At 45.7% G+C, this 23,815-nt stretch overlaps 1 protein-coding gene across 5 annotated transcripts in view; it reads left to right on the forward strand.

Annotated features, from left to right (window-relative positions):
* Positions 1-291: 291 nt before the first annotated feature.
* LOC126544902 (spondin-1-like) overlaps positions 292-23,815 on the forward strand; it is a 189,656-nt gene continuing 166,132 nt past the window's right edge. For 2 of the 5 annotated variants that reach the window (XM_055077909.2, XM_055077910.2), the window contains exon 1: positions 293-1,053. In XM_055077909.2, the coding sequence (XP_054933884.1) occupies positions 342-1,053 (712 nt within the window). In that variant the 5' untranslated portion in view covers positions 293-341. Of the gene's footprint in view, positions 1,054-23,815 lie in introns of all 5 variants that reach the window. The other 3 variants (XM_055077911.2, XM_050192444.3, XM_055077912.2) reach the window with 2 other exon arrangements.

The raw sequence follows: 23,815 nt of genomic DNA on the forward strand, positions 1-23,815 counted from the left end.
TTACCAGTCGCTGGAAATGCATAAGGCTTTCGTGTATCCTCTTACGTGACCACTTGCGTGAAGGTGGCGCTTCTCGTGAGGAGGTGCCTTGCTTTTACCTCCCCCGACCGTTTTCTTCGAATTTGATGGATTCCTCTCTTCTTCACGTTATGATTCGTTATCTTATTTGTCCCTATTTCTCTCGAAAATGCACACAATATGACCTGGTCCCTAAATCCTCTGATTCGTGCAGCTGTGCGGACGCCGATAGACCCTTCGAGTCCGTCATCGCCGCGGTTACAAGCGCGGAGCGGGCCCCCCAACGCCGAAAGGGGCACCGGCGGAAAAGCTTCCTGGCCAAGATGCACCCCTTCCCTTCCCCGTCCCACTCATCCACTTCATCTCGTCACCTCACATGTTTTGCCCTCCCGTCAAACCTTCTCCCGGTGTCCCCTCTCGGACGGCGTCCGGCTGAGAGCCACCTTTTTTTTTTTACCCTCCACCAGCACCCTCCCCCATTTTACACTCCCGTAACGCCCTCGCCCACCAAGAGTGGCGCGTCTAGACGTCCTCTCCCAAGCGGCTCCACTCCCCCTCTCCCAACCGGCGGCCCATTCGCCGGCCGCCCAAGCCCCGAGTTTTCGCTCGGAGGCCCGATACCGGCGCGGCCGTGCGACGCACTCAGACCCGCATCGACCGTCGACGCGGTCGGGCCCCTCACGAGTTTCGAGGACGTCGCCCACGAGTACGCCTGCCTCCGCCGCCGCATCCTCATGGCTCAGAGACGCGGCGTGTTCGGACCCCTGGCTCTGGGCACCGCGCTGGCGTCCGCGGTACTCGCGGCTGCCCTGTCGCTGCCCCCGGCCTCGATGGCCCTGACGCTGGCTCCGGACCCCGAGTCCGGAACCGAGCCCGGCGACGTCGTCGGTCCCACGCCGCACCGACCCCGATACCTGGGACCCTGCAACCGGGTGCCGCCCGGCGTGGTCACCGAGCGCTCGCCGGGCTACAACAACTTCAGCATCGTCATCTCGGGCAACCCGAAGAAGTACGTGCCCGGAGAAGCGTACACGGGTGAGCGGCACGGCCTTTTAAGTCCTTTGAATGACTTCCTCAACAGCTGAACCTGGCCATCAAAAGAGGTTCAAGCGAGGTTTCTTTTTCTTGTCCAACGACAACGAAGGCGTTTCTTAGAACCCTAAGAAAAGAGATTTTTTTTTCAAGTATGCGTTATACTCCTTGCCTTCACGCATATATATGACGTTCGGTTATGTGCGGTGGTTTCCGTGACGCTCTTGACACTTCAGACCTGTGGGTGGTAAACGCGCTAGCTATTTTTTTTCTTCCCCAGGGCTTCGGGACATTTAGCATGCCACAGCAACTCCGGTAAACAGCTTGTGATAAGCATGGCGGTGGCAAGCAGCGCAACCCGCATGTTTCTGACGGAGACTGCGGGTACTCATTCTAAAGATCGTCTATAGACTTCAAATAGACTGATCTGTGCCTCGCGGCCATGTGAAGCTTTGAGACTGTCCCCGGACAAGAGTCCTTAGGAGTCATATTTCCTACGGTCAAGCTATGACCCATATCCTCCCAGAGGTGTTTGGGCAAAGTGTACAAAAATTGTTTCACGAAAAGTGTGAGACCTTAAATCCGCAGCTTATTTTTGTGAGTAGCATACAGTTCGCAGTACATCTTTTCTGTAGACTTTTATAAGGGAAACTTACTGCAAGAGACGTGGAAAGTACGGAGTTTGAATTATATCGTCTTCTGGCAAGTAGCAGCTTTTGGACAAAAACTCTCGTCTCAAATATATTTAGGCGCGCGGTAATGTCCTTACGCTCCGTATTTCTGCGCAGTGTCCTAGCTCCTGGGCAAGCCAAGAAGTCCTAGTAATTTCCCCTGAATATAATGAGAAGCCTTAGGTCATTGTATTATTCCCATTAATTTCTACATGGTCTAAATTGCAGACTCGGTACTATAATACGTCAGCGTTATGGTGGTATTTGATTAAGGAATGCTGGACCTAGGAACCTCAGAACGCCTTGGTCTTCATCAATAACCACCGGCAGATTGCTTTGCCATTTAAAAGGTAAAATATGCAAAGACGCGCCTGACCAGTTTTGTTGTGTGTTCTGCGATCCGCAGTTTAATCAGGCTTGCCAGATTTCGCAACTGAGATACCCCGTATCATGCTGCGCGTGCATTCACAATCATCGATGAACTGCTCTTCAGTGAAATTATCATGTTTCTATTGTTTTATTCAGAAGTGGTAATAGTACATGTTACTTAGCATGATTATGTAAGGCTAAGCCGGTAATAAATAACTGTTCCGGTCATTGCTTGTGACAATGGAAAAATGAAAACGTGCCATAAATGTGTACAAAACGATAACTAGAGGCAGTACGCCTAGACAGCACTCACAAGGTGAAGAAAAGAAAGATGCACCCGATAACAATAACAATACTATGAGCCATAACTAGAGGAAATACAAACAAATTTCCTTACGTTGCCGACAAGGTGTCATAAAAACAAAATGTGACTAGATAAACAAAAGAATGACGTGCAGCTTTGGTGCTTCCGATGCAAAATTATTTTGACTGAAAATTACATTCGCTTGTCTTTTTGTAACGCGTAATCGCACTTCGTTCAAGTTACCCCTGGCACTTCGACTAGAAGTTGAAGTTTTGACCGCGCTATCCAAGCTTCTGTGAAAAATTAAGTCGACCACTGCCTTTCACCTACTGCTTCGGTTCAGAGGCCCCTCTGACGCAACAGGCGATCCCAGAAAAGTGCCCTTGGAGAGCTCTTCGAGGACCTTGTTCTTACACGTACTTGTTGCCATTTCGTTGCTTTGCTGCTCGATTTACCTGTTCAGCGTTCCCACTTTCTTTTTAGCTCTGCAATTACAGCCCTTCACAACTCGCTCAATAAATATTTACGCAACCCCATAGCGCTTTTCAAAGAGACAGGGTACCCACATGCGTTTTTGAACAGAGTGTTCGGTGTACTACCCGACGTTAACTTCCGGTCTTCGGATAAAATTTCCTTGTGTAACTTCTGCCTGTTTGATTTAAAAGAAAACCCGGTTTTCAGGCTATGGGCATTGTCGCCGGCCTTAACGAAGCCGCGACACCTGAAAGTTAGCCGTCTTGTAAGAGCTGCTCGAGCCGGATGCTCAAGAACTAGGGCAGTTTCTGTCTGTTCAATGATGTGCTAACGCCGAGAATCGTTTGCTTTGAAAGCGTAAACCGTCTAAACAACGAAATTAATAACTTCTTTGGTCAACTTTGCCTTTACGTGTATTTAGTGTCTTACGTCTGAGACAACTTGATGCACTCTAATGCATGTGGTCTTTAATTTTTGTCCAACTTACATTAAAGGCCATAATTGAAGGGTGATCGCCACGAATTTCAAGCATGATGCATGCATGCGGGGACATTTATTGCTGGTAGCGGGGATATTGTTGCCATCAGCTTTCGAGAGAATCGAGAATAACTTGTGCGAGAGCATTGCACGGTCATGGACGGAGACAAGGACCTGTGAAGTATCTTCCGAATGGCGCTGTGTGACACTGTAATTTAGGATGTGGCATCAACATACAATCTATCCACGCTATGCTGTATCGTCCAGACGTATGTGCTTAGTTAAGCTAAACTTGTTTTTAGTTCGCGAAACGGAAGAGATGGTCACTTTGTCCACGCGCATGAAGATGGTGCTCTATTCATCTATCAGGGATGTTTGAGCAAGCGATGCAATATTCATGTTCGTAAAACACCAGCTCACAATAATAATTGACGTCAAAAGTGAATGCATCATTGGGATTTTCTTGAGTTTTTGGAAAGATACTGTCAGCATGGTACTCGCTCTTCAAATGCGGTGTTTACCTTGCGAATACAGTGTTTGGCTTACGAAGAGAACAAAAATAAAACCATAATTGAGTTGGTTACACAGTATGCGTGGGTCATTCCCCGTAGTACAATGCGTTCTTTTTATTATGTGAGTGCGACTCACCGACAGCTTTAAGGCCGTAATTACAAGCGAGTGCACTGCGCAGTAATTGTCCTTTTTATTTCTCGCATTTAGAAAGCTACTGCCAGCAATATTGTAGAACGTGTCACATGTATAGCACAGAAAACACTATTAAAAATTTATTAGCAACGTTATACACGAAAACGATATGTCACGTCAAACGATATGTAACGCTTAAGACTGACGTCTGACGTCACTTTTCACTCTTCGAAAAATCGAGTCAGTGGCATGCTTAAGCAAAGTGATGCGTTTTTGTAAAGAATTAAGGGGCAGCTGCTGCCAACAAAACGATATGTTCTTTTTATTTTTGTCAGGACATAGCCAGTGACAAGAGGAACTTGAATTTATACGTGCCATAACTACGGTTTGTGAGGTATGCCGTAGTGGGGGACTCCGGATTAATTAACGTGCCCTTCAATGCACGGAACACGGCTGTTATTGCATTTCGCCCCCATTGAAACACGCCGCGGCAGGGATTTGATCCAGCGACCTCGCGCATAGCGGCGTAACACCGCAGCCGCTAAGTCACCGCGACGGTTATCGACAAGGGGAACGCGTGCCGAGAATAAATCGTTAGGTTACGCCTGACTTGACCAGTAGATACTGTCGATATCCGCGGCAAGAAAGTTTGGTTCGAGAGCTTGTTGCAGAGCATTTGGCAGCACATGAATCAATATTTACGTGCGTGAATTCTTTGTGAGCTATTAGTAAAAAAAAATAACTCAAATTGAATTGTAGGATTTTATGCACCCTTAAGGCACACTTCAGTTTTCAGACCGTCGTAGCAGGGAGGGCGAGGATATCGATTAATTTTTGCCACGTAGGCTTCTTCAAAGTACACCGAAAACTCACTCACTACACGAGCGTTTACTTTTTATTGATTTTTTTCTTTCATTGCGACCCCATCAGATTTAAGACGGCCACTGATTTGTCTGCAGACATTAAGCACACCGCTTTGAATTCTTACTGGTTTGCTATTTTGCTAGCAGACAGTATACAGACTGGTGGAAGACAACCTGATTTTGTTGGACCTCTTGAGTTTTCTACACTTCCTAACGGGTTTTCGTAAATGTTATCAATGGTCTTCTCTAGAAGATGTTGTGCCGCAAGGCCTATAGTTGCCGTTTATGGAAATTATTCTATTGACTTCAAGCAAGACAGCTATTGAATGCTTTCCACTGAAATTTTCTAAGCGCATAGACCCTTGAATTTCCTGATGTTATTGCACACGACTCTGCCCAGAATGCCCGCCCGCTGCTGTACTGTGCAGACGCACAGTACAGCACTGTACACCTTTTCTTTTCTGTGATGTCTGGAGGCTGTCCACAAATACCTACGGGTTTATGGCTTTTTCACTTACGTCGACTACATACTACGTAGGATTTGAAGACAAGCTGTGTTGAACATTGGGGCCACCCATTAGAGCGCAGAAGGATCTCCATAACCATCACATTGTCCTTGTTTAAACATAGAGTCTGATGCTTCGTGGGATTGCATAAAAGCCAAAAAGTGGTCCAGCGGGAGCGTACCTGATCGCATAACTAACGTGACTGTAATTGTCAAGGGAATAATAAAAAAAAGGCACTGTGTACCTTAAGAATTGTTGCCACCAGTACCTTTAAATTACAAAGAATGTAGAACAATGGCGGTGGCAGTTACTGCTTTTTTTTTGTCTTTTCGAACTGAGCGTTACAAGGCGGCAACACTAGCACTGCTGCTCACCTTTACGTTTCCGGTATTCCAATAATTCTTGAACATATTATATAGTAGTTTACTAACACAGTACGACTCTGTTATGTGTGCGATTTCATTGCAGTCTGAGCGAAACATTTGATTTGTCGCACATTCCTTTCACATACGCGAGGTACTTCCACCTCCCCAAAAAAGAAGTTTAGTTGGTGAGCGAGGTAGCAACGAGAAAAAGGTTACGCAATCAATACCCTAGCTGCACCGGCGTTAGGCGTCGCAATCATCGAACGTTCTACGTGGATCCACGGGGGAATGCCATATATGTTTGCCAGCTGCAAACAGGATATTACCGGGCGGAAAATATGAGCAGCAAAACGCAGTTCTCACTGACAGAAATGGCTTCTGGGACGCTGGTGTTATTAAACCGTTTCTGACTACCGCCGCGAGATCAAATCAACGTTATGCCCTTACGGCTTTTGTTTTCTCATCGATACATGTATACGATCGATGTGAAAGCCGAACTGCAGCGTCCACTAACGCAGTATTCTTGCTTTTCGAGAGGTTACGCCCAGCGACGAGTGTACAAAAAGCTACGAGGCTCTCTCGTTATCGAACCGAGGGTGCGCGGCTTGTCGGGTGCTACTTAGCGGCATGGAAAGTGCACGAGAGCTGTGTGGTTGTTTAGCCTATAGACGAACAACTCAGGGGTTTTACCTGTAATATTCAGTGGCTTTACCTGTATCAACAGCAATGTGATTACGAAGAACGCCGTAATGTGGGGGCGCAAGATTAATTTCGAGCACCCGGTGTTCATTAATGCGCCCCCTATGCAACGGTGCACGAGCGTTTTTGCATATTTGTTCCCCGTCGAAATTGCGACCGCCGCGGTCTCGTGCTTCGCAGCGCAACGCCAAAGCCGATAAGCCATCGCGGGGGGTCACATGGCAGTCTTGCTGCAGGTACGTGACAAGGAACGCGGGCAATTTCACCGTATTTTTACTGGAAAAGCTTTGAGGGGAACGTCATACACCTTTAGTTGTGCATGACCTGCATATCCTTCAAATTCTGATGTGCCATGTTGTCGTTGTTGTCATTATAACGTTGTAGTCTTCGTTGATCTCGACGGACGGACGGGCGGAAGGACGGACGGACGGACAGACAGTTTTTCGGACAAAACGAAATGAAAGCGTACACTTGTCTGTGATGCCAGTGAAAAATCACATAAATAAGTTACACATTCCTCCTGCTAACAAGTTATGGAGGAATGACAGTATGTGGCCTTCTTTCAGATAGCCTTATCTAGGCACTCTATAAATTGTATTCATTTTTCCCGAGACTTCCAGCAGGTATCGCAAAAGAATTCGATTGCCTTCTTTGACGTTTCAGAGAGCCTTCTGGTAGAAAAGCTCCTTATAAAAGAACCTTCACGTAGAGGTGTCCTAATGAACTTGTTGCTTTCGCCTAACTTTCAGATATTTATGTAGACCTTATAAAATTGTTATGGTCAAAACTTATTTAAGAGGTATCTAAAGAGCATTTGATTGCTTTCCTCCAAACTTAATGTAACTTTCGTTAGAACATTTACAAAAATTTATTCATCTTGCGCAAGACTTCTAGAACAACCACAGAAGCAGTTGAAGGCTTTCTGTCGGCTTTGACACAACATCTATTTGATGTTATACTGAGTGTTGCATAAATCGAAGCTCTAGATATACAAGACTGTTCCTGGAAAATCACTGGCGAGTCTTTGTTCAAATGTATACCGCATATGTGGGCACTATGTATCAGTTTCATTATTCACAAAGTTGAAGTGTGTGTCATCTGTGTCGGTATCACTCACAACACGCTGGTTACACTGCAATGAAACGGTAGCGCCCTCGGTCAGGGCATGTTCACGGCTACGATGAAACCAAGGTGTTCCCCGTGTCCCTGACAGATGGCGTTACCGTTCTTTTGCAGTAAAATTGACAAGTTTTGAGTGGCGTCACCGCAGACGACACCCACTTCAGATTTATTGTGAACTAAACTGGTAAGAAATACTTTAAAACGCGGCGTGAACCTAAATTTCAAGCAAAGTTGTACCTTTGCGCGAAAATTCAGCGAAGATCAGCCAGCGGATCAACCCAAAGGGTTACGTACACCTGTCGCATTTGTGCGATACCGATTGTACAGTAAATATGTCCCCTCTCTGTTGAAGTCGGTGGAGAGGTGTCGCTTTGGTGAATTTGGGCGGGAAACAAAGCGCCCCACCACGTTATCCTCGAAGGGCACTGCGCTCATCACAAAGCTCGTGAAAGCTCAACCGTGCTCATACAAACGCCACCCAGCGCATCTGACGCCTGACCCGAGGGTGTTGATACGACGACGCAATCACCCGCCAAGTCGCGTTTTCCACAAAGGGGAGGAGTCCGCCAGACGCACTCTGTTAGAGCGAGCTTTGCTCGCACGGGGGCGTTGCGAGCGCTTCTGGCTTACGGGCATCGCGAAGACAGGCATCGTGAGTTCGATCCCGATTCGGCGAATAAAGTCGACGGCACGAGGCAGGACGCAAACAAACGCCGCGCAACATCGACGCGATCGGCTCCGGCGACGGGCGCGCGCTTCGGCCGTGAAAACGCAATCTGCGAACGGCGGTGCTGCGAGGAAGACGAGTCGGCTGGCACTTTGCTCGATCTGCAGCTTTGGGAGCATTGTGCTCCGGTAATAAGCTCGGCACCTTCGACAAATAACAGCCGGTGCGACGCGCTGGCAAACAAACAGCAATACCGGAACGACATGTAGAAGCCGGAACGGTAATGGGCCCCCAAGGCTTTCGGTAGCTGTCGGATCGGAAAATGAAGGCGCCGCGTGTAAAATGGTGTTTGTGTATGTGTGTGTGTTCCTCGAGGATCTGGCTTGCGCTAGGGGTAAACCGTAAAACGAAAATGAAAAGAAAGGAAGGCCTAGGTAATGGGATATCTCGCATCCCTCAATTCCAAGGGCTGTCGCACGGGTTGTGCCGAGTTTGTCAACTTATTATTTTTTTTTTTTTGAACATAACCCGCCGACCGGGCCAGCCTTACCTGTGCGCTCGAGAATGCCAAGTCAAGCCAAATTGCTAGCCAAGCAGAGCGCAAAGACAATCTGCTCGTGGAGAGCGGCAACGCGAGTAACTGCTTCTGTAGAATGAAGCCATACAAGCGGCAGAAGACCGAAACTGTCAGTGCTGCAGACGATCTAAGCAAACACTGGCGTCTTGACTGTTGGCGACAAAGAAATTCAAGGCGTAGACAAAAAAAAAAAAAGAAATGAAACGGGAAACGAAGAAAATGAACGTTTCGCGAACGATACGGCGACGCTAAGAAGGAGAAATGGTCATGTCCAGGTGTTGCGATAGATTCTGATTCCCTGGAGGCCCATGCGTACCTGCGTTTTTCAGGTGTTGTAAGCCTTATTACGCAGAAGCAAAAGAGCGGCCGTGTGCCGAAAGGAAAACGGGATGGCTGAATTGGTATACAACGGTATTTGTGTCGCCTGGCAACCAATTTCATCGCAGGTAACGTGCGACACAACCGACAAGAGTTTTTCCGTGCAGGTATAGGAATGGTAGAGGTGACATTTGCACGCAGTTGCGCGCCTCGTGTTTTAAGTAGCAGCTCGAAAGAAACGCATAATTAGTGGCGATGTAATTTGATATCGTTATGAGAGGAGCTGTTATAGACTTGTCGTTAATACGAACGGAAAAGTCGCCGGAAGTGTTTTAAATGCGAATTCGGTGGTCTCGCTCTTCCTGCAATGCAGGCTAGTTGAAGCAACTTTCTTTTCATCATTATTTCGTAGTGTTAACTCTGAGTAAGGAGTTGTTCACGTCTGTACGTGGAGCCGGTCAATGCTATTCTCTGACTTGGTAGTTGTCCTGTAGAAAACGCTGAAAATGTTAGATGTAAAAATTTAAAAAAATGTGGGTGACCTATTTTTTAGCGTAACAAAAATATATTTCTGGATTCTACTCAATATACAGACGTTCCTCGACAGCCGCGAATCAGGTCCCTCCCCGAAGGCCACTTTCCCAATACTACACTCACAAACACGAACGTTTGAGCCAGGAAAACACGGGAGCACGCTAAAACACGCGTTAATACGAATAAGCGCGTTTACAGAAGGAAGGAAGAACGACATCGACAAATGGGGGGGGCGGGCAATGTTTTAACGACATTCGTTAATTAACATTAAGGAATATTCTTGACTTGATAAGAAACTGTATTAGTTATGGATTTTGTTACTTGTGGTCTAAAATGGAAGCAAATAAAGGGAGATAAGTTAAAGAGATTGTCCATTGCATGATGGCCTGCTGGTAAAATTTGAGCTGCTCATCGAAAAAAACAACTGCTATTTTCACAAGTCTTCACCTAAAGCACCCAACTATTAGGAAAAAAAAAACTGCAGTGCAGGCCGGTCAAGATTGCTATCCGTCTCTCAGCAACCCAAAGTGTAGGACATGGACTTCAACATAAACTTGAATTGCCGAATAGCAGTTACAGAACTGTACAAACACTACACATAGCGGGCATAAAGTTACGCAAACGTGAGGACAAATTCTAGAGGTTAGACGTGTTCGCAAAGCAATTAACAATATATATGTACTAGTCGAATATATTAGGTGCATAGTATGGAGATATCACAAAGGCACTGGCTGTCGTTGAACAATGCGTACGTCACCGGAGACAGCCTATTGTATGTAATGCTGAAAATATAGAACAAGTTGACGAACTTCCGTAGTATTGGAGGACGTCGGTGTAGTTGCCCCACAGACATGAAACACAATGGCAGGGCCCTAACTGGAAAGCTCAGAGGCAATTAAAAGTGCTTCGCAAATGAATAAAATAGCAAAATATACGTCAAGGCTCTCTTATCTTAGGTCTAGATAATAGCCACCGTGCTAAACGAACTGTGCGCTTAACTACGTGCTAAATAAACTGCGCAGTCGCTAGCGCGTAACATCGGCTCTTGCCTGGTTAACATCCCTGTCTTCCTTATATAGATATAGATATATATAGATATAGATATATATATATCGTTCTCTGTGCGATTTGACTATTGTTTTCGTCGATGCTTCATCGTGTGAACGCAGACTCTGTTATGTTAAAGAGGTTTCTTTTTTCTTCTTCTTTTATTGATTCATTCTCACCAGCGACTTCATTAAACTTGCCCAAATGAACTGCCAACAAATCGCGAAGGCGATGTAATGCGCAGCGAGATAGGCTGGAACCTCTGCAGTGGACGTCTGCACGGCTCCATTGACGGAACGACGACTAAACGATGCACGAATGCAGTGCATTCGGAGGGACTGTAGTAAATAACGCTAAAACTCACGCTTAAGGCGCACACGTACCAGTCAGTAGAAGACACACGTTTATGAAATACGTTTCAGGCTCAAAGCTGAGGACTTGTAGGCATACACAAGAACATTTGCTTTGCTGCTCAAAGCGGCAGAGTCCGCGTTAGCTAATGCATTTCACACGAGAAGGTACGGTCTGCAGGGAAGTACTTTCGGCGGCGCAACCGCTCGGAGAAAAACAACACCACGCTTGCGAATGAAAAGTCAAAGGTGCGGAAGTGCAAATCGTCTCTCGTCGATGCCTCAATCGCGTGATCTTGCTGCATTAATGCATTCCGGAATTCGAGATGAGCACGGAACCGGACTGGTTCTCCCACTAACGCGAAAACTACTTGGCTATGTGTTTTGTTTACCGCGGCCCTTTCCAGCCGGTGTGGCCAAAACATGCGATTTTGTTTGCTTCGCTTTCGCGAATGTTGAAAACATCGATTCTTACGATGCCTGTCCTGCACAGTAGCGCAGGACGAAAAGCCTTGAAGACAGTTCAGGTGCCCCCATTCTTTTTGTTGTGTTCACTTCCAGTTCACCGGTTAACATTAAAAACAGAGCAAGACCTTGAGAGCAAGAAAAAAAGACAGACCTTCTGGCCACACGTTATCGTTATTTAATACGGTTCGCAAGTTATTCGCGAGAGTAGGTTGTATTTTTGTCGTTAAGTATGAGTGTGCAACGTTCCGGTGTTCCAGCAATAGTGGCGTCACCGAAGCCCGATATATATTTTTTATTGTTGTTCATCACTCAATTCCCCGTAAATATCCAAAAAAGGACCTTTCATCCTTTTTATTTTTTTCTCTCGCGCTTCGACGCTTCAAATGACATTTGAAATTTAGCCACCAACAAACCTCTCTGAATGCGAAGTAGGCAAGCCGTGTTCTAACAAAATTCTGTCGACATCCAGTTAGATCGTGAAGTAGTGCCGTTATGTGTGGATTTACAGCCAAGAACTCGTTTCGCTTAAAAGTGACACGTACATGGAAACGTACATGTGTGCAGCACTGCCTCCTCATGTGCTCATTATGCAAAGAGCAGCCGGTGACACCTTAGCGCGCCGTCGTCAACTTTAACAGAACTGGCATTCGGATGAACTAGCATAGCTTTATCCTAAGCAACACAGCACGAAAATGGTACGCATAAAAACGACAAGCACGGCACATGCTCCGGACTCGCAAACGAGACGTTTATAAAACGCAAAGCAATTTTATATGCTCGTTCAAGTCACGTGGACTTTGGGAATGGGGTCAAAAGAACAGGAACAGCCGTAACAGTGTCGGGTCTCCGGATCTATGCTTACGCATATCTGCTTGAGCAAGCAATCATGGGTTTGTACATCGAGCTTGACTTGTATTTATCTAGCGTGGACATCAAATCCAAAAATGAATTACTAAACTGGGAACCGTTGCGGATTACGACTGTTAGAAGATTAGACTTATCTTTAGATTCGGGGTTTGCAGAGTGCAGATTGTGGCTGTAATTTTTGCCCCTGTTACCATCTTTCCATGAAAACTGACATCATTTTTAAATGTGTGTCTTCCATCCGATAATTTTTTGAGGCGTGGCACGTTTGTTTTAGTACATGAATTTGACTTCCCATTACACTTAACAAACACGCTCACACACGAACTCGGATGAAATGGACCCTTCTGCAGTGTTCAGACATCGTCACTCGCAGAATTGAATCAGACACAGCATAGAATACACTTTCTTTCTGCAGCCAGATGTTTATACAATATGAGTTTGTTAATAAACACTCTTGCGCATTCAACAAAAGTATCAAGCAGTTCTATATCAAACACTGAACGAAGGTACGCTGAAGAAAAAAAGAAATATGCTTAACTTGCTTCAACCAATCTTTTTATTAGTGTTATTTTTTTAAATTTGAAAGTTATCTTCCTAACGCATCTGATTTCTGGCAAATCTCCCTTAGTGGGTATGAGCCATTCATAAATGCAAACCAACCAGTCAGCTAACCGATCAACTTGGTGAAGCTGCATGCACAGTGGATTATGAGAGACGATTTAGTATAGTATCCGGTTTAATTTTGAACGATCACGAAAACCTATTACAATCTTGACTCGAGAAAGAAGCCTCAAATAATCCCTTGAAATACATTGTGGATCATCGCAACGTTCGCATCGTCATTTTCGTGAAGCAGTTCTTTTTCTGAACATTCAAACACATGCTCTTGCTAGTGAGATTCATTTTTGACGTTTATTTTATATTAGAAGCTGTCGACTGTAGGATGCGCAGGGTAGGTGGTCTTATATGTGGCTGGAGCTAGCCCTCTGACACTGTCCTTCTGCCGCTGAAGGCTTCGGGACTTTGGCACTGAGGCACGCGACCTTGTCCTTGCACTGACGCCCACGACAAATGCGATATGGCTGGCGCTAGTTAGCGGGGCTCACATTGCTTGCTTACGGGGCTCGAGTTGTCAAGTCAAATGTCGCGCTTTCGCTGTGTTGGACGGCGGTCTGGAAATGCTATGTGGATCTATTACTAGCGCGTCCTACGACACGAGTTTGGCAAACAAGGATTAGCAGATTTGCTCAGTGGAGCTTTCGGGCCCGCTCGGTAACGTCGATCGAAAGTGGAGTTGTTGAAGGCCGTCGCTTGAACTGCCCACCTTGGGTCGTATCCGCCGTGCGTTGTTGAAAGATAAATTGTCGGGTAATTCTTTTTTTTTTCACTTGTATGGGCCGTTTCAACGAGAATTGCTTGGACACCGGCGTAACCGATGCCAGTCCGTTGCAAACGCGCATGAACACCTCCTCGAAAAGACACCAAGGCCTACAGCATCTATGGCAGTCAGCTAACGCATGTTCTGGAGCCCATTAATAAACAGTGGAGGCATGTGTAGACCACTAAAATTTTCTTGCCCGAAGCGCTCCTGACGTACCTTTATTGCGCATGTCCACTCAGTAACGGTAAATTTTGTGATGGCCGAAAATTTTTCCACAGTAGGTGGCCACCGCGTACTACACATTTGGTTTTGAATCGGTATCCTTGAATTGGGCGGTCGCATTCCTAAACTAGCGGCGAAGTTCACCCTCGATTGATTAGGTTTAAAGGTTGCAAAGCCGCGTGAGAGCTATGCCAGACGCTGTAATGAAGTGCTACTGATAGATTTGACGACTTGGTGCTCCCGAAGCCTGGTGCATGAGCGTTTAGGCATTCTATCCACTTCAGATTGCTGCTGCAGCCTTCAGAAATTGAAGCCATTGACCTTGTGCGCTGCAGCAAAACGGCCATAGCGCCTTTGCCACAAAGGCGGCCAGGGCGATATCTTCTGAGTGACACTTTGCACATTACATAGCCCTCGAGCAAATCAGAATGAAGGCAAAGAACTCATCTGATATGTCGCCGCTCTGCACAAGCGCCTTCGTGCTATAAAGAAAGCACACAGAACATGCGTCTTCAAGGAAGCAGCGAAATTCTTCAGAGAAAAAGATGAGACACATGATAAAGGCACGGCTGTATTGGAAAGCTACACTCCGAATTAGCTGCGCGCTCTCGGAGTTGCTGGTATTCTGATTCTGCACATATGATGAGCCATTTATCAGCCCCTTCGAAGAGCCTGGAAAACGTCGTATGTGTGCTCTTGCTGTGCAGTGTATTAATTTTTTAAGGCACAAGAATTCTCCCTACATCAAAGGGGTGCCCTTGGATGTTTGCTTAGTTCGGTTTAGAGGAAGATTGTTCAGGTAGTAAATAACAATTTCTTTACGTTTGTCCCGAAGAGCGTTAACATCCTACCCATGATTCGTACTGAAACACTTGCATTCTTACCGCTACGCTGTGCTCTTTAGAGCCCAGCTTACTTGCAACGCCGAATCTTAGAGTCATCACTATGCTGCTCGTCATAACGAAGCGTTCCCAAATGGCCCAAAATCTTACCCTAATAATATTGTTCTAATGCAAAAATTGCTGAGTATTGTTGCGAACAATATCAGAATACACTTGTATAGCTCAGGATTAGACGAAGTCGGCGTTAATTCGCAAATGATCGCGCTTTTCTGAGTATTGTGGCACCCTCTATCATACTGCGTTATGCTGAGTAGTACTGACATTTAGCTTATTGAAAGTACTCGTACGAGCTTAAACGTTCATACGTGTGCATGTGGGTCGTCACGAATCATCCTCGCATTCGTACTTAGTGTGGAGAACACGAAGTTCCTAAATTCTTGTTTTTTCATCGATTACGCATCGGCCTATTCATCCACTGATCCTTGAAAGTGTTGTCCCACACTTCCGCGCTGTGGCATTTGGAATAGGCGAACATGCTATGGCACGTAGAAGAAAGTAAGTTTGAGAGGAATCAGATTTCCCCGAGCGAATGCTTACTCCAGAAACTGGGCACACCACTAGAGTAGGCACGCGAGCTTCAGCTCCAGAATCCACTTGTTTCATGTAGTTCAGAACTAAACATGCGCATTATGATGTTCTAAGCATAAAGGTTTACACATTCGCACGTAATGATGACAGAGCCTCTAACGTCAGTCAGGAAAATTTTGAAGAGTGTTGTAGTGTCCCATTATAAACTACTGGAAACTCCGGGAATCTTGTAAGAACTCCCCCCCCCCCTCCCAACATCGAAAGCAAGTCATAATAACGCATGTTCACTACAATTAAACCCGACGACTTGAAACAGCTCCAGAAGAAGGGAAGCTATCCTCTTCCGTAGCGATGCCGTGTTGCCAAAACTTGCAAACAGCAGGCGACCATGCAGATGGATGCATGGCTGGTGTCCAAGTTCGTATATTTAACTTGCTTAGAGAGGCCCTTGATCGTGTAGGGGTCCTTGTGTTGACACACATAATAATGACCTATTATCCTAACAAGCCTGGAAGCTCGAGCAAGGCAGCGTAATGAATACTTGTTTACAAAAACTCTCTCGAGCGCACAAGATCCCGCCCACGAGGAGCCAGTCGTCCGGACTCGATTGCCAGGCAGTATTTTGACGGGACACCCGTTTCTTGCGTGACCTTGCATCCTCGAGGATAGTGGCCTCTAGTTATAGTGGCACATGATCGCCGAGTCTCACCATAAGGACGCCAAGCGTTTCCACAACACGTTGGACCTCCAGAACGGTATACAAACACTTGTTGACGAAACTCCCGAGTCTCGTGAGCAGACCAGACACATTAGCAGTGGGGGGGAGCTGGACCCGCGTTCCGGTCTACTTGCAGTTCCTATCTCGATTCCCAGCCTCACCCGCCTCCTTCTTCATATGTCGGTTGCATAAAATCGGCGAGACAAGAAGTTGAGGGAAAGGAGGAGGGTGGCGGCGCCTGGGATGTCGCAGGCTCCATTTTTTTTTTTTTCGTCCTCACGCAGCAGCGAGCTTGGCCTGACTTGGCCGCGGCGTCGGCGACCGTCAATCTAATCGGAGGCCATTTCCTGTTTCGGCGCCCCATCTGGCCAACGCCGCGCCGTATTTGATGCACGCGCGTGCTGGCGCGTTCCACTGGCTTCGCGGACAGCGTAGGATTCCTCGCGAAAGATTTCCAAAGACTAATTGCTGTCTTCTGAAATCCACCAGAACAATCGTGGCCATAGCATAACGGCTTGTGTGTCAGAGATAATGCATATTGCACGTGCGGATATTGCATTGCGAACGCCTAAGTAATATATTAGACTGTTTTAGTATTCTACGGATTGCTGTTTTTGACAATTGTTTTCTTTTTGGTCATTAAAATAGGGCCTTCTTTGTGTGTGCTAGCTAGTTACATCAGCAGTATGCTGTTTCTTTTTATAGGCGTGTATATTCGCTGAATGTATTTAGCTTTTCCAGTTACTGCTGAAGCGAGGTCACCTCTACAGTCCGTTCACTCTGGGACCGCTCTCTGTATGTTCGTATAATTTGCATTTGTAATCTTATTTTTGTGCAATAATAAACTGAAACTGAAAATCTGAACAGGAGTAGTAAACAGCCTGTACGTTTTCTACAATATCTTTATGAAAAATTAATATTGGTGCCTGTGGGAGAGCGCAGCTGCCTATGTTACCTAAGCTGTTGAATAATTCGCTGTTACAAATGTCGAGAGTAAAAAATAAAAGATAGTACAAAGCGAGATCATTCGCAAAGCTAAAAACGTGCTCAATCAAGCACGAAGGACAAATCAACAAGTCATAAACCAGTCAATGTAAGTAGTTTTTACGGAACACTTCAAGTTCTCTTACGATACAGACGGTGCCTTAACACACGTCTACGCATTGTGTGTGACCAACCTTTCTGCCAAATTTCATCTGCTTTGTTTCTTTCAATCCTTTTTTTTTTCTTTTTACTGCGTTTTTGCAGAGGGATATTCGTATGCATGACATACGACAATGGATGAGCACCCCCTCCTCCGCATCACCCGTATAGACTTACCTACAGTTGCACCATTTATCAGATCACGTCCCATGCGAAATGCCAGCAACGAGGGCTTAATTCGCTTTCGCCATGCAAAATGTGCTCCACGGTCGAGCCATATGCTGCCCGTCGGTCGGGACCCGTTTTGCAGTGCTAGCAGGCGTACGGTGTCATTTACAAGGGGGAAAGTGACCTAGTCGCATCTCACTTTAGTGCCATGTTGGCGAGTAACACCAGTGTAATGATGATGAGTGGATTCCCCTTTGAAACATGGCAATAACACGTGCCACCGCACCCCATCTTGTAATTCGAGAAGTTATGCGTCTACATTAAACGTTAGGTTGCACCATTGTGCGGCCTTGTGCCAAATTTCATTCGACGTCACTCTGTTTCGACGCCACTTATGTGACGCCATGCAATCAACCGAACTTCTCTTGCTTAAAAGAAAGCTCGGAGCCAAACCAGATGCCGCCTATTCAAATACATGTAAAATGCAGAAATGGTTTTATCAGACAACCAAGGAACCAAGTTTGAATGAAATCTGTTGCATTAGACAGAAAAAGAAATTAAACTCTAGTGACCAGCGAGCCGACTTTTGGTTTAAGCCTTGAGATTTCTTTTCTTAATTTCTGAAAACCAGTAAGTAGAAAGAAGATGCACAAGCACGAATTTACAAATCTGTAACTCTGCAACCAAAAATATACTTCGCAGTTCTGTAAACAGCATCCGATAAAGCATCTGAAGCGGACAAATTTGTTATATGAAAAAAACATTATGGGGTTTTACGTGCCAAAACAACTTTCTGGTTATGAGGCACGCGGTAGTGGAGGACTCCGGAAATTTTGACCACCTGGGTTTCTTTAACGTGCACCTAAATCTAAGTACATGGGTGTTTTCGCATTTCGCCCCCCATCGAAATGCGGCCGCCGTGGCCAAATTTGATATATGAAGTTACAGCTCAGATGAAGTGTTAGAAAGTTTACAAAGGTTTTGAAAATTGTTAATCACAATTTACTGGTGCACTTCAGGGGGATAAGTAATACATAAATTTTGTCCACCCTAGATCTATTATTAGGTGGAGCTTTTAGAACTGATTTTTTTTTCATTGCTGTCTTACAAACGTGTAAAATTCAGCTCTGTTTCTTTTACATTTAGAAATTTTCAATAATGTCTATAAAATGTCGGCGGCCCAAATAAATATACGCTTCCTACATTCACTAGATTTTAACTTTAGCAATACTGCTCACATTCAGTGCAGTGGTTGTCGAGTAAAACTGTTTCTGCGTGATTATATATTTACATAGGAGCACCCGAGCTAAATCTTCCTCCTAAGTGTACTGAACTGTTCATTGCTGTCTTTGAACCTCAAGGCTTTATAGGGACGGGCCACATTTCTGTCTCCTTCTTTGTGTACACTTCGGCATGCCTGCAAATTATGTGTTTCTGTAATGTTCTTCCATGCTACGCAAAAGCAATCATTTCGTGTGAATCTCATTTTCTAATTTCCCGTTCTGAAACAGTCTGCCGTAGCTTCAAACCGAAGTGCACTGCCCTCCCAAGCTGTCGTAGAACGCTTCCTTGTTTATCAATTTTCTTCCTTATTTTGTAGCAGTGGAGAATATTGTAGTGGACATCGGCGCAGTTGTTCGAGTGAAATGATAACTGTGCCTCCCGTAAAGCATTTCTGAGGCGTCTCTGTTGAGGAGTCGCTCGAGAAACCCGTGTCGATTTTAGCATCATAGAGAAAACGCGTAACTCTCGCTATAACAGAATCATAGCTCGACAATCACAGCCTTCCCGCACGAATTCCAAGGTGCATTGATTTATTCGCTGTGACGGATGGACGGACGGATGGACAAAGTTCAAATTTAATCGGCAATCCTGTGCCTCCCTCTGGTGGTGATGCTTGACCAGTGTTCGTATTCTTCAGTACAAAAGACAGACAGACAGACAGACAGACAGACAGACAGACAGACAGACAGACAGACAGACAGACAGACAGACAGACAGACAGACAGACAGACAGACAGACAGACAGACAGACAGACAGACAGACGAACAGACGGACGGACGGACGGGCAACAGACAGACAGACAGACAGACAGACAGACAGACAGACAGACAGACAGACAGACAGACAGGCAGGCAGGCAGGCAGGCAGGCAGGCAGGCAGGCAGGCAGGCAGGCAGGCAGGCAGGCAGGCAGGCAGGCAGGTAGATAGATAGATAGATAGATAGATAGATAGATAGATAGATAGATGGATAGATGGATAGATAGATAGATAGATAGATAGATAGATAGATAGATAGATAGATAGATAGATAGATAGATAGATAGATAGATAGATAGATAGATAGATAGATAGATAGGGGCACCTCCTTTGTCTCGGGCTTGTGACAGGCGTCATTTGGCCATTAAGGAAAATTTGCGCGAACACGCTGCATGCGCTAACAAGCCTATTCTGGGCTCCAGGTCCTTGTTGCTTACCTGCGCGTTCGCACGCTAACCTTCTCGTAAGCTTTCACTGCAGGCCTTATCCCTGTTGTGCGGGCATATCTGCCGCGCTGCGGGGGCACCCGCGTTCCTTAATCGGAGAAATTGTGTCACTGCCAGGCTCACATGTGGTGCGCCCGGCTGTGACACAATTTCTCTACGGCCGTCCAGGGTCACGACCCATATATTTGCCGACCGCCACCACATCTGCCTGATGCGTGGGACAGGGTTGCGGCCTGGCAAGGCTTGCGTCAGACTGAGATGTCGCCAGGCAGACGGCAGGCAGATGGAAGAGATATAAAGAGCGCCGGATTCCCTAGAGAAAGAGAGAGGCAGTCTAAGATAGCATGTTTCTTGGCCTGCACTGCCTAAAGAAATATGCATTCTTTCTGACTGCGAGGCCTTCGCTTAGCCGCGCCTTCAGCTGAATACACAGATGCGCTGAATTGGTGGGATAATAAAGAATATTTACTAAGATGTAACGAGGCTAATACGAAACTAATAGCAGCGTCGACTAGCTTTTGCAGAGCATCCCGACATAGGTACTTAAGCGACGAAAAGCAGCAAGCAAGCTTTATTACTAGTTAAATGTGGACTCAACGTCAAATGAAATGTCTTTGCTGAGCCACCATGTACAGCATGTACGCATAGAGGCGCGGAAGATGAAACGTGTATTTATGCAGCTTGCCAAGCGCGTAGCACCTTTGAAATACATTTTCGCAGCGGAAAACTACAGTTCACGTCTGCTTTTGCAAGCAAGAACACTTGTCAAGATATGAAAACGGGCCTAAACTGACGTTATTAGCACGTGATAATTAAGGTGCCGTACGCATTTTTTATAGCGTCCAATATTTACAAGCAAAAATAGCAAGTTGATTAATATGAAACCTGCTATAAAGAGAAGACAGTGTGAGGAATAGACAGTATTTATTGTAGTACAGGTGAGGTTTACGTACAACCCATGGCTCCCTATGTATTCTTGGGTATCACAATATATATATATATATATATATATATATATATATATATATATATATATATAGTTCTAAGTGCGTTAGAGTGTTCAGATTACATACCTTTGTTGCGCCTTTCGTTTAAAATTTTTACCCTAGCCAATATTTATATAAGTTGCGTATAATCCCTGATTGCTGAAGGAGATTGGCGTTTGGTGACACACAAGCCTCGTTATGAGCGTGACAAATATATTTTTTTGTTATTCAAGGGAATTCGCTGCAGAATAAAATATGTAGCTCTTTCCCGTACAAGTTGAGAATAATTGATATACCGATAAATATTGCTCAGACCCAACGCACATGCCGGAATTTGTGGGAGGCTTGACGAGGTTAATTGAATGCTATATAACAAGTAAATGGCATGCGTACAATTGACTTTATTGTCCTCTACGCATCGTGTAAACGTTTATGGAGCGCAGCGGTCGCAACTTTCATTTCGCGCAATGTTTGTGTTTATACGCGTCACCATTCCCAGTCTGAGCCCAAAATGTACAAATCGCAGTTCACGCGCAATTGCACACCGAGAAAGGTCGACGCAGTCACGTGACGAGAACGAAGGCGATGTTTTAATATTTGTCGAGGGAACAATGATCAGGAGAGATGTATCCACAGATAGGTACGACGCGAAAAGCCGTTATTAATTTTTTCCCCCGTTTCATTCTTGCGTCCATGGTCCAGTGGAATCTGGCACGCGCGCACGTTCCACTTGACTTGAGGCATGTGCCTATTGTGCAAGACAGCAGCAGCAGCAGGAGGCACGATTAGCAAAGACTGGGAGGGTTAACCTGAAAAAAAGATTTGCTTTAAAACAGAAAGCACCTTAACAAAGAAAGGGTATAGAGTGGGGTTGAAGATTGATATGCCGAAGATAGAGATAATGCTCAATAACCTGGCAAGGGAAGAAGAGTTCAGGATCACCAGTCAGCCTCTAAGGTCTGTGAAGGAGTACGTTTACCTAGGTCAATTAGTCACAGGGGACACCGATCATGAGAAGAAAATTTACAGAAGAATAAAAATGGGCGGGAGTGTATGGCCAGGTCCTGACTCGAAGCTTACCACTATCATTGAAAAGAAAGGTGTACAATTAATGCCTTCTGCCGGTGCTAACATAAGGGGCAGAAACTTGGAGGTCGACAAAGAAGCTCCAGAACGAGTTAAGGACTGCTGAAAGAGCCATAGAACGAAGAATGTTAGGCGTAACGTTAAGGAGACAGGAAGAGAATGGTGTGGATCAGAGAGCAAACGGGGATAGCCGAAATCCTAATTGACATTAAGAGAAAAAAAAATGAAGCTGGGCAGGCCATGTAATGCCCAGGATAGATAACCGGTGTACCATTAGAGTTACAGGATGAATGGCAATAGGAAGGAAGCGCAGTCGAGCACGGCAGAAAACTAGGCGGGGTGGGGAAATGAGGAAATTCGCAGGTGCAAGTCTGAATCGGTTGGCGCAGGACGGGGGTAATCGGAGATCGCACGGAGCGAGCGGCCTTCGTCCTGCAGTGGACATAAAATGGACTGATGATGATGAGAAAGTGTTACACAAGCACCGTTATTCTCGTAGTTAGTGAATTTCAGGCACTGTTGATATATCTGATTGTCACTGTTGAAAGTTGCTTATTCCCGAAAGATTGCTTGTTTTTAATCTCTCAGAATAAACAACCTTGTGTAAATTTCGAGATCGCTTCGAGAGGCCTAAGAAGAGAAGGAGAAGACGATGATGATCTTTTGGCATCGCCTTTGAAACGGAGCGGTAACAAATACTCACTGAGCCTGCTTGATTTATCAGGTATATGCTATGCATACTTTTTATTCTACCATTTTTATTTTGCATGCATCTCCTTAATCTTTTGTCGCTTCCTCAAAACTTTTCTGCCAACCTTCTACCGCTACTTATTCCTGTGATGGATCCGGTCGTATCAATCTTTTCCCTGCTTCTTTTTTCCACTAATACTCCTAAACGTCTCTTGCGTATGTCGACTTCTGACCAGTTGATGCTTCAGTCCACTTTCCAGCGTTTGTGGAAGGTGTGCCGTGAACATCAGAAGTTACCGGACGCAGGATCTGTCAAGAAGCTGAATTCTGGCGAAGTGTTGTCACACAGCCTCGAATTAAATGTTACAGCAAGCAGTAACCTTCATCACCTATACAGTGATTCATTAAATTAGAAGTGACAGGCCTTAACAGTGCAGGAATTCAAATTTGCAGAGAAAACAGTATCCCGTAAACTTTTGCTGTTGACGTACGTTGCCGACAGGTCTCACTGGGTGAATACTTTCGCTTTCCATTAGAAAATTCCGGGATGACATCGCCCCCTATTGGCGAAGTCGAGAGTTACGTGCGACGGCATAGGGCCTCCGAGATCGGGCAATCTCGGAGGCCACGTACGGGAGGCCTGCGATTTCGCTGCGGATCGGCAAACAATGAAGGTACAAGTACAACGCTCTACCGGATGTCATGTTTCGGTTCCCTCTCGCACTTTTCGGAGGCGCACGAAAAGATTCGCGAATCGACAAAATCACTTACGTGTACTATGTATGACAAATGTAAACGTAGTTTGAATATCGTACCAGACGTAAAGTACGCTGTCGCACTCTACTAGAACTCGCTTTCGGCAAAGTTCGTTTGCGGAACGGTAACTCTATTTACCGTTACACCGCATTGGGGGGGGGCTCCAACGTTAAACAAACTGCTGCTTGCTATTGCGATAAAATTATTTTGGCAATTGATTTCGTGACTTTTACAACACAGCAACACACGATTGCTTTATGAAATACACCCAGCTCCTTGCCACGACGTCCCTCAACTCCGGCAAGGACTACAAAGGAAGCCCAGGCGTTTGACGCGAAAAGTTCGCTGAACAATCTAGCGTAACTTAGGGAGGCC

Source organism: Dermacentor andersoni, chromosome 10 (assembly GCF_023375885.2).
Source record: "Dermacentor andersoni chromosome 10, qqDerAnde1_hic_scaffold, whole genome shotgun sequence".
NCBI classification, from domain to species: Eukaryota; Metazoa; Arthropoda; class Arachnida; order Ixodida; family Ixodidae; genus Dermacentor; species Dermacentor andersoni.